General features: G+C 36.8%; 1 protein-coding gene across 8 annotated transcripts in view; it reads right to left on the bottom strand.

Annotated features, from left to right (window-relative positions):
* The window catches only part of ZNF711 (zinc finger protein 711), a 40,648-nt gene that overhangs the window by 10,305 nt on the left and 16,418 nt on the right, over positions 1-13,925 (bottom strand). For 5 of the 8 annotated variants that reach the window (XM_040572541.1, XM_040572542.1, XM_040572543.1 and 2 more), the window contains 6 exons: positions 11,920-12,078; positions 11,036-11,182; positions 10,295-10,432; positions 8,855-8,902; positions 8,142-8,285; positions 4,827-7,673 (listed from right to left, as the gene is read on the bottom strand). In XM_040572541.1, the coding sequence (XP_040428475.1) occupies positions 6,496-7,673; positions 8,142-8,285; positions 8,855-8,902; positions 10,295-10,432; positions 11,036-11,182; positions 11,920-12,078 (1,814 nt within the window). In that variant the 3' untranslated portion in view covers positions 4,827-6,495. Of the gene's footprint in view, positions 1-99; positions 3,357-4,014; positions 4,125-4,826; positions 7,674-8,141; positions 8,286-8,854; positions 8,903-10,294; positions 10,433-11,035; positions 11,183-11,919; positions 12,079-13,925 lie in introns of those variants that run through there. The other 3 variants (XR_005823990.1, XR_005823989.1, XM_040572545.1) reach the window with 3 other exon arrangements.

Raw genomic sequence — 13,925 nt, 5'->3', positions numbered from 1 at the left:
AAACCACCAAAAGAAAAATTAACACTTTTTTTAATGCTATCATAGTGATTGATTGGTGCAGTTATCCCAATAAAAAGAGAGACAAATCAACTTACTTACTGTGGTCTTTGCCATGATTGCAGCTGGGCTTGACTGGCTGGAAGCATTATACAAACAGTTCCAAAGAAAGAAGCTGTGAACAGCAGAACCATCAGTTATTAGTGGACATACTTTACACTCTTTTCAGTGTATTTACTAATCTTTCTAGCAAATAATATTAAACCGTTTCTTTAGCTCCGTATGACTTCAGACTGTGTAATAGCATAAGCAAAGCAGTAAACGCCCTTAAAAGACAGGAAAAAGTACAGGCTCTGAATACAGTCAGAGCTGGTTGGGCACTGTAATTTGATGACAAGTGCCATGATTAGCAAGTGAACTGTCTCCCATATACAACTGGCATTAAGACAGATCTGAAAACACCCTAATTGTTCCCCATGCTAGTGGCTAACAGCCTATTTTAAAAAAAAAAGCCTAGTTCACTAACCAGGAAAGTCAGATGCCAATATTATATTGTGTAGCAAGGATCAGCTGCCCTAAGGCTTATAAGACTATTTTAAAACCGCCCTATACTGCACATGCTACAGCACTGATTGCTGTAACAACATACTTTACTCCCAGAAAACACGACGCAATAGATACTTGTCAAAAAGCTGAGCTAGACTAGAAGATGAAGCATAGTGGCCATTTGAAGCTGGTTTTGTTTTAAAACCAGACTTACTTAAAAAGCAGAATTTTTATTTTTTATTATAAAAATATATGGTATTTGCTGTAGTCTCATCCGCTGCCTCTCTTCCATTGAACAGAAACTGACTGACCTAACATTTCTTCTGGAGTTTACAGCAATGCACTTTTCTCACTTACTCATCTCTGTACATTCTAGTTAACGCTCAAACTACAAACAGTATACTTCAGAAAATTTTTCACCTCGATTTCAGGTATATCCACTGATATTTCTACATTTTTGCAGAAGCAAATTAGAAAAATCAAAGACAGCATTTACTTCATGTATTTACAGCAATGAACGTACTGCCCTGTTAAATTATCAACAGGATTAACCCTCACTGCCTGAAGTGAGGTGACAGCACACAATTTCTGGTTCTTACATCGAAAGGTAGGAGAAAAAAAGCTGTCTTCTGGTTTCTGTTACTGTTTTTTTCCACCCAACTATGTAATGCGGAATGGTTTCTTCTGCCTCAGCTGTGAAACAAAAGCCAAATACAGTCCTGGTTTAAAAGTTAATGACACCTCTAGCATTCTGCCTGAAAAGTCAACATAGGCTTTGAATACTACATCAAGGTAACATACCTTTACCTTGACCTTTACCTTGAGACTGCGCTGCTGGTGTCCTTCCATATTCTCGCTCTCTCAATTTCATTACCTTTAATTGTGGTTATTTGAAACCTGAAGAAAAACAATACAGATGATGAATCAGACATGAATTAATTTTAACTGTTTCCACCTTTTAGTTCTTAGTCTGTCATTCAAAGAAATGCAGTAAACAACTCTGACACTCAGAGCAACCCTTCCACATGTACTGAAACCTGCTGCTTGCTCAAGCGAACATGACGTGTTTGTACATCACGCACATCACCACAGGAAGCAAGCACAGAAGAAATCCACACACAGTCGAGAACAGCTGAACTACCTCGGTGTTGTGCTCCCAGGCGGCAAACAGCTTTACAGCACAGGTCACCTTTCCTACTCATCGTGTTTTGGGTGGCATCCTACCACAAAGGCTTGGAAAGGTACTTCCTCCTATTTGTTAGTGTCCCTGCACAGGAGATTTGCAACAATTTGAAAAGCACAAACCTTTCCTCTTTTCAAAACAGCTCACAGCCCTTACTGAAAGCATGGCAAAAGGCAAGACATAGGTGAACTTCAATAAGGAAAGGATGTATGGCACGGAAGATGATCATGTCTACTGAAGACTACCTCTAAAAGAGCAGAGACCGTGCAACCTGACAGCAGCGATGGGAGACTTCATTCAGGGTTTGCAGGAGAAGTAATAGAGTATGATACCACCAACTCTACCGTTGAATGAAACATTTAGTCACAAGACTTACAAAGCTTACAGGTGGCAGTGTCTCTCCTTCACTCACTTCCTGCTACCACTTAGGAACTCATCTGCTTTGAAAATGAATAGGCAGGGCCTGTCTGCACTTCGTCCCATCTTAAGGTTGTATCGGTCTGGGTAAACGGAAGGCGGTTTGCTGCCAGCTCAGGGGAGGGAGCCAGTCAGGGCAGAGTTACAGACTACGCAGAGCAGGGATCTGCAGAGGTACTGAGACAGAAGAATTTTACTGTGATTTGACACAATGCATTTTTAAAATCATGACACCTCCACGGTAAAAGTAACACAGCCATCACAAGTTCTCTTAAATATTTACTGGGAAAGCACACCGAGAAGAATTTAGGAACTGCCTCGAGCTGCTGAGGATTCAGGTGGATTTTTCTTCTTACATTTTAGGTAAAAGCTTATGCTGAGGAGACCAATCAACCACTAGTGCTAATACAGAAATAATACGGGGGAAGTATTATTTAATAATGAGGAAACATGGGTGTAAGGAAGTGGGAAGTAGGGGAGGCTCTACCAGAATCCTACCTTCTGTTGGGAGAATACCTACACAAGTGATATATAAAAATACCCTACATTACTCAAACAACATGCACGAAATAGGAGCACTGTATATACTACCACTTCCTCTCGGGTTTCTCCTTGTCCAGCTTCTGCATTCCTTTATTCTCCCTAAACCCAGCTTCTACATCTTTTCCTCCACAGCCCCAACATCACATCAGCAACACACTGCATACGCTTGGTTTTGGTGATTCCTTCTTCTTTCCATCCACCACAACTTTTTCTTTTTTTAAACTACCAAAGCCCTCCTAATAACTCCAACACCCCTTCTTTGCCTATTCCCCTTCTAACTTGGGAAGACAATTACAAGAAGCTTCAACATCTGCAGCTACGAAGACAACAGTTCTAGAAGAAGCAGAAGCACTGATGGGGATTTCAAACTACAGAAAAATACCCAAGTCCAGGCTCAGTCATCAACATCTACCTAACCAGCACTGGACAGAACCAGCAAAGGGCCAAGCAGAAGCATACACTCTCCTAGTGACATTAGCTACTGAATTCTAAAACCACTGCTCAAGCAAGAAGTCTGACAATTATTTTTTGACACTGTTTAAAGTCCAACAACATATGGATAGCAATACATTAACCTTAATGCTGTGTGAGTTATTTTTCTCTCTTCAACAGACCTTGTCCCCACAATGTTTCTTCCCAGTTAGGTTTCACTGTCCATTTCACTGTTCCACTGCCAAGAGAAGAAACAAACAATTAATATAAAGAAAAAATGTTCAAAATTCTAAAGCAATAAGCCAACCAAATGAAAGTGGCAACTTGTCTTGAGACTTCATATTGGAAAAGGCTGCCTATAACCATCATGTTAAACTTAACTCAGCTTCTCCATCTAGCTGTCACAAAGAGCAGGGCTCATCCATAGGAGATTGTACTAGCCTGCACCTTTCTTCAAGTCCTCCTTACTTCCCCATATTTGTACTTTAGCTGATAATAACCAACTAAAGCTGTAGCTTTTCCAACCACTATTTCCTCCCTTCCATCTTGAAAAACATATTCCTCACAGATTTTCGCATTCCAGGAAGGTATGTTGGAAGAAACACTACCGTTATCCTCAAACATAGGCTGCAAATGAATGTTAATACAGTTCACTACCGAATACCAACCATGAATAGTAAGAGGTATCACAATATGATTTGAATGTAATGCTCACAGGCATTACGTCTACATTTCTATCACCATCTAAAATGCTGGCTTTCCAGAAGCTTAATTTCTTTTGTATGTAGCCCCCATGGGCTGTTCTGTACCACATGAACCGTGATGGATCCTTAAGCAATGAGGACTGAGCGCTTTTACAAGGTTTGCTAAAGATGATGTTAGAAATACTTAAGTACCTGGTTATTCTCTCCATCCTTAAGCTGGAAAAATGAGCCAGCACGGATCTGTGCTTGGTCACAGAGGCAGAACGATCATCTTCAGTCTGCTATGAAGAATCTCCTTCCGTCTACGCATTCAATATAATTTTCAGGAATAAAACATTAAAATTATCAACAAAACACAAGTTCAATTTCTAAGACTTCTTGAACGCTACTGCCTCCTCCTCCTCCTCCGAATGCTGGACATACAAAAGAAAGTATTATAAACAAACCAGATTACTAAATTCACAATGTCTGCATAATTTCTACTTGTTATTACAAACCTAAGACTTCACTGGTTAAAAGCCCGTTGGAAATCCTTGAGTAAGAGCTCATTTAACACTGCACTCTTTTCTTAAAGTTTTAAATTACTGATGTCATACTTCAAGTATTCTAAAATGAAGAAAATTAAGACACTATTTTTAGCATTTTGCTGACTGTTCTTATTACATAGTTAAGGCAATACCTACCTGTCTTTTCCCAAAATACAAGAAATCTAAAGTTGTCTTCACTTAAAAGGAAGAATTTCAAAGGCATGTCAGTATCACATTTGATAATTATTTTAGAAATAAACTTAATTACATTACACCTGTAACTTTAAAGGGTCAGTTAAAACCCCAATATTCCCCCCTCAGTAGTGTGATAAACATACCTCAAGTAAGCCCTTAACTTGAGATGTTATTGCATTTTAAATTAGGGAATAATAATGTAATTAAAATGTTAGGCAAATTTCCACAGAATGAGACTTTCCTAAATCACCATAAATGAAAAGTAAACTCCAAAAAATTTGGAGTGCAAGAGATGCGTTTTATTGTATGCCCGTTACGATGAGTAACACATTTAGAAATAATAATCCCACATAACAGTGACAATCTTATTTTACAGCGTGTACATCATTTTTTACAGCCACATAAAACACATATTTTTCTAAGAGATTTCCCAAATTTAACTTTCTGAAGTTTAGAAATATAAAAAAAAAATTTTCTCAAGGAACTGATTCTCATCTGGTGCAAAAACAAAATATGAACATTATCTGAAACACAAAGCCACAATATAGCATGAAGTTACAATTTATCATGTGAACAGCTGTGTGCAAACATGAAGCAACTAAAAAGAGTAAAAAATACACATTATATGCGTAACATTTATGAACAGGTTTTTCATTAAATAGCCCTAGACCAGCTTGTTATATTAAGCGCCATTTGATTTGCAGCATGCTAACACAAAGCATTGTTTAAAGGGATGCATATTTTAAATGTATACACTGTAAACTGAAGATCCACCTCCAAACTCTAGTGGCAGCATATTTCTCTGGTTAAATACTGCATATATACTTTCTTACAGATTGAAAATGCATGTTTATAGCACGGTATAGATTTTTTTTTTAAGAATTGATTAAAAGGTGCAATTTTATGTTTATACTGAAAATTTCATATTAGGAGGTAGGACAGTAATAGTCATACCTGTTTAGAACACTGCCCTACACAACTTCTAAGTACTCTGAATTTTAATTAAAAAAAAGTAAACTATAATTTTTCCAACTTTCTCTTTAATATTATTTTGAGATCTGAAGGTATTGAGAAAAAACTAGTGTTGAGTCACAACACTATCAGCTGCATCCATTTTATCCTTAAAAAAAAGTCAGATTCAAAGTTAATCTTGTTATGTGCCATACTGAACAACATTCAACTGTAGTTTCAGATAAAAAAGGGAAATTATATACATACACATCTTTAACCCTAGCACCAGAACACCACCTCTGAGATCATAACATAATGCTATATTTTAAACATCATATCCTGCAATAAAATAGGTTAGCAGCTTTGAAAACCTTTAAAAAATTACGTGTTGGACCTAACTAATAAAGGAAATGAAAAAGTTTCCCAATGAAATGTGTCTTTTTTTTTTTAGGAAAAAAAAAAAAAAAAGAGGGACAACCCCTAAATCTCACCATTTCTAGAATATAATTTCCAGGCACAATTTAAAAACGTTATGATCAAGTGACTGACTAATACTCTTCTTTCAAAACTGCACAAGAAGCTAGACTCAGTTGCCTCAGCAAACAATTTGTAAATAACCCCACCATATATCTGAACTGTTTTCATATTGGAGACAAATGCTCTTACTGACAAAATGGATAACACAATCATCTTTTTGTCTTCTATAGCTTAACAATGTGTAATACTATTAATTTGAAGACATTCATCCATCTTTCTGCAAATTTAAGACATTCATCCATCTTTCTGCATTCTATAGTGCTCTTCAGGTTCTGATAAGCAACAATCATAGGGCTATGAGATCCCCTGTCAACCCTAATACTTTTAAGACTTTTAATACAAAGAATGTAAAGTTATGATTTAATATCAAGCTTTGAAACCAGGAGAAACAGTTCATGAGATTTTTTTTTTCCCCAATTAGCATATCACAGTTTCTAAATTGCTTCCTTCTTGACATCATATATTACATTATGGCCTCTTTGTGGTGCCTCATTATATGCTGATTTTTTTCTGATGGTCTACGGAACCCCTTTTTGCAATACTCACACCTATGTGGATAGTCTTTTGTGTGTATTGATATTACATGCCGTTTAAAGCCTGATGCATCCGTAGTGCTATATTCACAATACTGGCACTGATAAACTTTTCTTCCACTGTGGGTCTTCATGTGCTTCTTAAGTTCATTTTGCAGCCTAAATCCTCTTTTACATCTTTTGCATTTAAAAGGCAGGTCCTTGGTGTGAACTGAGAGGATATGCCCACTCAGTACAAAAGGATCTGATGTTTTAAAGTCACAGTGTCTACACTGATGTATCTTTTTACCTTTATGGGTTTCACTATGCTTTTTGAGCTCAGATGGACGATGGAAGCCTTTTTCACATACCTCACATTTGTGGGGAAAATCCTTTGTATGAACTGAAATAATGTGTCGCTTCAGGTCACTTGAATTGGTGCTCTTATGGTCACAATGTGGACACTGATGAGTCTTATGCCCTTGAAATAATTCTGTGTGCTGCTGCAGTTCTTTTTCATCTGTAAAAGCCTGGGGACAGTGCTCACATTTAAATGGCAAATCAGTCCCGTGTTTGGTTTTGATGTGAGTTTTCAGATTGGACTGATCAGCACATCTGAAGACACAGTGCTGACACTGGTATGGCTTTTCCCCAGTGTGGGTCCTCATGTGCTTTTTCAGCTCTGATGGATGACGGAATCCTTTCCCACACTCCACACAAACATGAGGGAAGTTCTTACTGTGAACTGCAAGTAGATGTCTATTGAGTAGTCCCTGCTCTGCAGATTCATAGTCACAATATTTGCACTTGTGCAGTTTAGGCTCCTTGTCCCTCAGTATTAGTTTATTAGAACTCAATGGGCTTGCTTCTCTGTATCTTCTCGTATATTCTGTAAACTCATGGGCTTTATCAACTTTATTTATAAGTTTATGGCTTTCCAGATGATTGTGGAAACTTACTTTTTTGTTAGTTGTAAAGTCACAGTCTGTACACTGGTATTTCTTCTTAATCATATGATCTGGATGATTCTTCATATGCCTTTTCAAGAATCCTCTGGATTTAAATTTTTTCCCACATATATGACAAGGGTAAACTGTTAAGGGCTGTCCATCAGGACCTATTATAACAGCTGTTTTTAAACAAACAAAAACAAGTTATGAAGGAAACAAATTCACGGATTAAGAAGTTTAAAATCAGCCAACTGCTGTTCAGATTCATGCACTTACACTTGCAGCAGACAGAGTTCAGCAGTTTAAAAACAACCAATCCACAGCACCTACCGTTTATGTATTTTGTTTTAGAAACTGCCCAAATAGATAAGTGGTATCAGATGTACAGTGAGTATATCCACGATTACTTTTTAATAGCTTGCAAAGTTCAAATGAATTACATCAGCCCAAAGCATACTGACTTCAAGAGCAGAAATTACCACATTTTCTATGCACAGAATTGGAGGGGGGAAGGACACAGGAAATCTGCAAATCACCTTTTATATTTTTTAATTCTGTACCAGTTTGGGGAAAAAATAAAAATAAAAAGGAATAGTAATGGAGTAAGTACCACTCCATGAGAATACACATAACCATACAGTGTTTACCTGTTTGCCATTGCCTGGCCTCTCCTCTCCTCCTTTTCTTGTTTTTTTGTTTTAGCACTCTATTAGTGCTAATGCTATCACAAATCTGCAGGTATTGTGTTGCATTACCGTTTTTGTTTTCTAATCGTGTATCCAAGTTATTCCCTAGAAACAAAAATTAAACACCATAAAAAACCTTAAACAACTTTTTTCTTTGGGACTGATGACTGGAATTGCACAGCAACATATCTACTACTTTTAAAAACAAATATCACCCATTCCTCTACAATGAACATATACAAAAAATAGAGTGCCAGTATAAAGCACTACCTTTGTTGTTGGCAAAAGAACGTATTTCTTTAAACATTGATTCATTCTCAGATACATTCCTTGATACCTCATACTTCTCAAGACGTTAATTCTTACAAGTTATGCTGGTTGTTTGCTTTTATCTAACTTGAACTTACTTCTCACCAACTGCATTCTCTGTTCTGACTATAAAACTGTATATAAAACCCAAGTTGCAGATCCTCCCAGCTTCCCCACCCACTCTGAAGGCCAACAACACATCTAAAATTGTTTTCATTTCTAAATACTAGAGAAGGACTACTCCTTCAACATATAGTTCACGGACTATTTTTGCACTCACTGATCAGGAGAACTATGACACAAACATACATATTTTTAAAAGCCTAAGTTTTAGAGTTCTACGCAGCACATTTGCATGTTCTTACCTGCCGCTTGACCATCTTCATATCTTCTGGGTAGTCGTCTTTCATCTCCTGCAGAAAATGGTACTTTAGTCATTACAAATTAAAGTTCTTTTTAAAGATGACGGCTTTGAAAATCTGAGAATGAGGGAAAACCAACTTAACTAAAAAGTAACAGCTCTATCTGTCCAAACTCAGATGTGCAGTTCACATCAGTTCAGTATTTCATAATTATGCGCACCAAGAAATAAAAATCACATCTTTGTCAGTAGTCAATATCCACAGAAATTGTGTTTGCATGCTTACCATGCTGTCTTTTCTGCTTCTCACTGTTAATAAGCTCGTTTCTGAAAACTTTCAACCTTATAAATAACCTTGGATACCGATCCAGAAATGAGGATACCCAAAATCCACAATTTGTTTTTGAGATGAAAGTACTTTATCTTTCCAGAATAGAACTAGGCAGATAGTAAGACTTCTGCCTTATCAGCCATTCAGCACTCATCTATATGAGACACTACGAAGTTCTACCAGATGGAGAAGTAACGCTTTAAGAGTATGTTCCTCATTTTGGATTAAAAGTGTTTACTGCTAAGTGACAAGGGCTTTGTGGTTCAAAACCACTTCATCAGCCGAACTAGTGATGCTGATCTGATACCCTCTTAATATACGTTTAATATGCCAAAATCCTGGAAAAAATAAGTATGAAATCAGAGAATGTTCAGAATTTGTCATGTCCTGATAAGATACTTCTACAATTTAAAACATTGCTGCAGAAAACAAATTTTATTTTTTCTTTCATAATTTAAAGGAATAACACGTTTAAAACATGCTGTATAAACTGAAGTTATCAGGAACAGCTTCACACATCTCTTCCTAGTACTTTTGAAGTTATTCTCCCTCCCTCCTAGTTAATGTAAAATACTTAAACCTATCCTTGCTTTTGTAAGATCTTCAACAGCTGACTTCAACCAGCAAAAAACCACAAATTCTGTACATCTGAGATGGTAATTAGAACAAGAGTACCAAAATCCTCCAAACAGCTTTCCTTTCTACTTCATAAGACTCAACATATAGCAACCCATTTGTTATATTCAAGACAACCAACTACTTAAGTAATCTGACAACTGTTTGACAAGCCAGCATTGAGAAAATAAAAATAAATAAATAATTTAAAAAACCACCAAAAAAACACCACTGTAAAAATGGGATCATTTTCTTTGTATCTGAACTGCAAAAAGCCAGAGACCTTATGTGTAAAAGGTTGCGAATTATGCAGAAAAGAATTTTTCACAGCATTATATCAACTCCACTAACTGACACTGCTAATAGATCAGAAGGAGCTGTTTCCAAACCCCTAAGGAAAGGTGAAAGATTATGACAATTGCACAGAGATTCTGGAAGCTAGATTGGGGAAAAAAATAATGCAAGGGATTTTCAGAAAATAAGTATACTGACTCCTACCGTAAGCAGCAGCCCAAGCAACAGGGACAAAAGTTTTATTCACACCAGAGTCTTCAAGCTGTGTGTCTGGAAGTGATGTAGCTTCTTCCTCACCTACAATAACTTCCATATAAACTTCATCTGCTATTTCAGCACAGCCTGGATTAAAGGAGAAGAATATATCTTAAATTTCACTCTGCTCATCCTTGATTGTCTTTCATTTAATATGCTCTCACTCTGATTGATACCCATTATAAATTACTTTTCTTCCTTTGGCATTTAGAACCACCCCTTCTCTTAGGGGATCATTGTTTATTCAGACATTCCTTAAAGAGAGAAAACACGTATCAATAAAAATAAATACAAAATAAATACCAATATAAATTCAAAATTAGAAAATTATAAACTTGTAACTGATGACATTTATTTGCCACTTTGCCAGAAAGCTGATTAAACAAGGTAATTCACAATAGGAAAACAGAAAAATGAGAAATTTGACTAACCTCATTAACTTCGTCCATGGACATGTTAAATTTAATATAAATAATGAAATGATTGCATACAGTATGCACAAAGTGCATTTTATCCACATCACTTTAAAATAATTATAGCCTGCTCTTTATTTATAGGGAAGATGAGCTTAGTTTTCTACTACTTCAGGCTGAAGAATCCTTCAGAAAAATTAAAAAAGTCCTTGAGAATGATGCTTATATTGTTGTACAAAACAGCATGAGAAACAAAAATGTTTCTTATTATGCTTACTAATATCTTCATCTTCCTGAGAAGAGTCCTTAACAGCCATGTAAACCATTTTTTCTCGCTGCATTCTACCAACACCACCTTGTTCAATTACTCCAGCTACTGAATGTCCATTGTGAAAATCACTCTCTGTGACAATTTCTGTTCCACCTGTAACAAAAAAAGTTAAACACATTAAGTGAACGTAAACAAAACCACTTTCAAGATTAATTTCAGACTGAAGGGTTTTTTTTATTTACAATAAAGCTATTTTATAAAAACTCCAATTAAATGTTTTTGCGTCCATGTCTGTCGTTAAGAATGGTAAGCGGAAGCAGTGAGAGTGCCACACAAGAATGTCCCTGCTGTAAATTAGCTTTCAGCCATTAGAAATTTTGGTTCTTCCTGCTGCTGCATTAGCAGTCTGTTCCTCAAGACTGGCAACCTATCCCCAGAGGAAGGAACCATACTTTAAGACCAGGCCCTGACAATCATGTAGGAAATGGCAGATGAAACAGATGTTACAACAGGTAAGGGACGTTAACATGCTCCTTCTATATGCTAGATCCTTTCCCCATAGCCTTCAGAAGCACATAGTTTTCACAACCTTTCTTATACTTTAAAGAAATGAAGGACCAAACACTAAAATTGCAGGAACCTTACAGAAAAAAACACTGGCCTTCAACAGAATCAGATACTATCCATTCAAAATGGGACAGCAAAATATGTAGTTACTTTGTTGACCTGAACCTGAAAATAACACCTGCAGCATTAATTGTATATGAGCAATCTCCACAAATGTCAACACTCCACAGACCATTGTGATCAGTGTATTACATGAAATTAACAAACAGAAAGACCACAAAACACTTTTTTACTACTGGAAAAATACAGAATTCGAAAGGTACCTATTTCGACATCATCTTCAGCTTCAGCTTTAAATATGTACACTTTGATAACTTCTGAACCAAACCCATCATCTTTAGCAACTTCTTCATTTGCCACCTCAGTACTGATTTTCAAGGGAGTGCTTCCTATATGATCCAGTTTTTCTCCAACATCATCCACTGTAAAGATGAGAGAATAACAATGAGGCTCAAATACATTTATTAAAAGTCAGAGTAATCAGTAGCATCATTTTCTTCACTATTATCTCCATGCATAATAAAGTTTTGTTGCCATATATGGACTTCACAAAATAGTTCATCTTAAGGTACGTGAAAGAGATTCCAAAATTTCAGTACTCATTTTTTTGTTGCAACTCTGGAAACATGTAATGAATTACAGAGTTAAGAACACCAGAGAGTTTGTCACCACAGCGTTTTTTCTGAAACTATCACACAGAAAGCAGAAATGTATCAGATAGTAAAATTAAACATACATATCCAAAAATGTTAAAAACAAGCCCAGAATTGCCTGTTACAGTCTAAGAGTTCCAAGAAGCTTCTTCCCTACCCTAAAATACCGGTGACCAACACTGAGTAGTAGATACTCTTATCACGAGTGATGACTCCTGACTACATTTCCAGTGATAGAAGTGTGCATCAAAAATTTGACTACCTCTTCACGCAAAATGAAATTATGATTTTATTCATGTTATCACTTGAAAACATAAAAATTAACAAAGACTACTGTGTAATATATAGCCAATTAAAAGACGAGGTGAAAATAAATCCAAATAATACAATCTGAAATAGACTTCTTGTTCCTTATGTATCCATCTTACTAACTCTGATGCATTTGGTCTACATTTTCAAAATGCTCGTTGTTTCAACAAAAACGCATTCAAACCATTAGAAGTTGACAAGGAAAACTATTTTGGTAAAAAAGGTGCGCACACAGGTATCTGTTTACACAGATACATATCCCGAATTGCTAACACAGAGGCCGCTGAACCAAGCACCTTTCTGACGTAGGTACTGACAACGCTCCTCTCAGTGGCTAACAGTGGCTTCTCTGCAGATGGCCAAGCCAAGCCTACGTAACACACACGGAATGCACTCTCTAAACGGAAGAATTCCACAGAATGTAAATAAAACCTGAACTGAATACAGTTCATGGACTGCAATTTATTGCATATGTAACACTAAAATATGTGCATCCAAAGTTAAAAACCAATCACTTATATTAATATTTAAGCAGCAGCAGTGTTTCATGAGTAAGGCCTGAGCGGGCTCAACGGGGCCGCTGAGGCTCTGGTTACTGAGGGAGGGATGGCTTACCTTGGGATGGCTGCGGTGGTTCCCAATCCCCCTCTAAGCTTCCTGCTCCCCGTGCAGCAATGACTGCTCTTGAAGAGCTGCTTTTAACTACCTCAGGCTACAGCCTGGCACACCGAGGCACAAGTTTAAGCTTTTCTTAAAACTCCAGGCATTCACGTGAGGTGGTTCAGAACCTGCTAGAAAAAGAGCAAATGCCTCTCCTGCAGCAGGGCTGGAATCCACCACAGCAATCCCAAACTAAGCTCTTCCCACACACAGGATTCCAGAGATACACCTATCCAAGCAGATATCCACCATTTTTCACCTACACACTGAGGAACCTTATTTCAGAAATCTTGGACTGCATCAGAAGGGAACAGAAGTTACTGAGAACAGAACTAGATATGAAGTAAGTAATATTTAATTTTAGAACCTCCAAAAATTAAATCATACGTTTTGAAAAAAATTAAAGGGAATGCAAAAAAGTTGAGATCTGTTTCTCTTTGTAAGCAACAGTTTAATTGAATAGCCAAAAAGAATCAAACTCGGATCAGGGGAAATAGATAAAAATTTCCTCTAGAAAAAAGTTTTTAGAATGGTTTTAATTGAAACCGTATCTCTATTAAAATTAATGCCAGCAACATCAATACCTTGATCTGTTCGAATCTGACATGCAGTACATTACTTTCAAATTACCTTGCAGGGCAATATAA

This window comes from Cygnus olor, chromosome 13 (genome assembly GCF_009769625.2).
Source record: "Cygnus olor isolate bCygOlo1 chromosome 13, bCygOlo1.pri.v2, whole genome shotgun sequence".
Classification (NCBI taxonomy): domain Eukaryota; kingdom Metazoa; phylum Chordata; class Aves; order Anseriformes; family Anatidae; genus Cygnus; species Cygnus olor.
The sequence above is the reverse complement of the archived record's forward strand: the minus strand, read 5'-3'. Positions and strand labels throughout refer to the sequence as shown.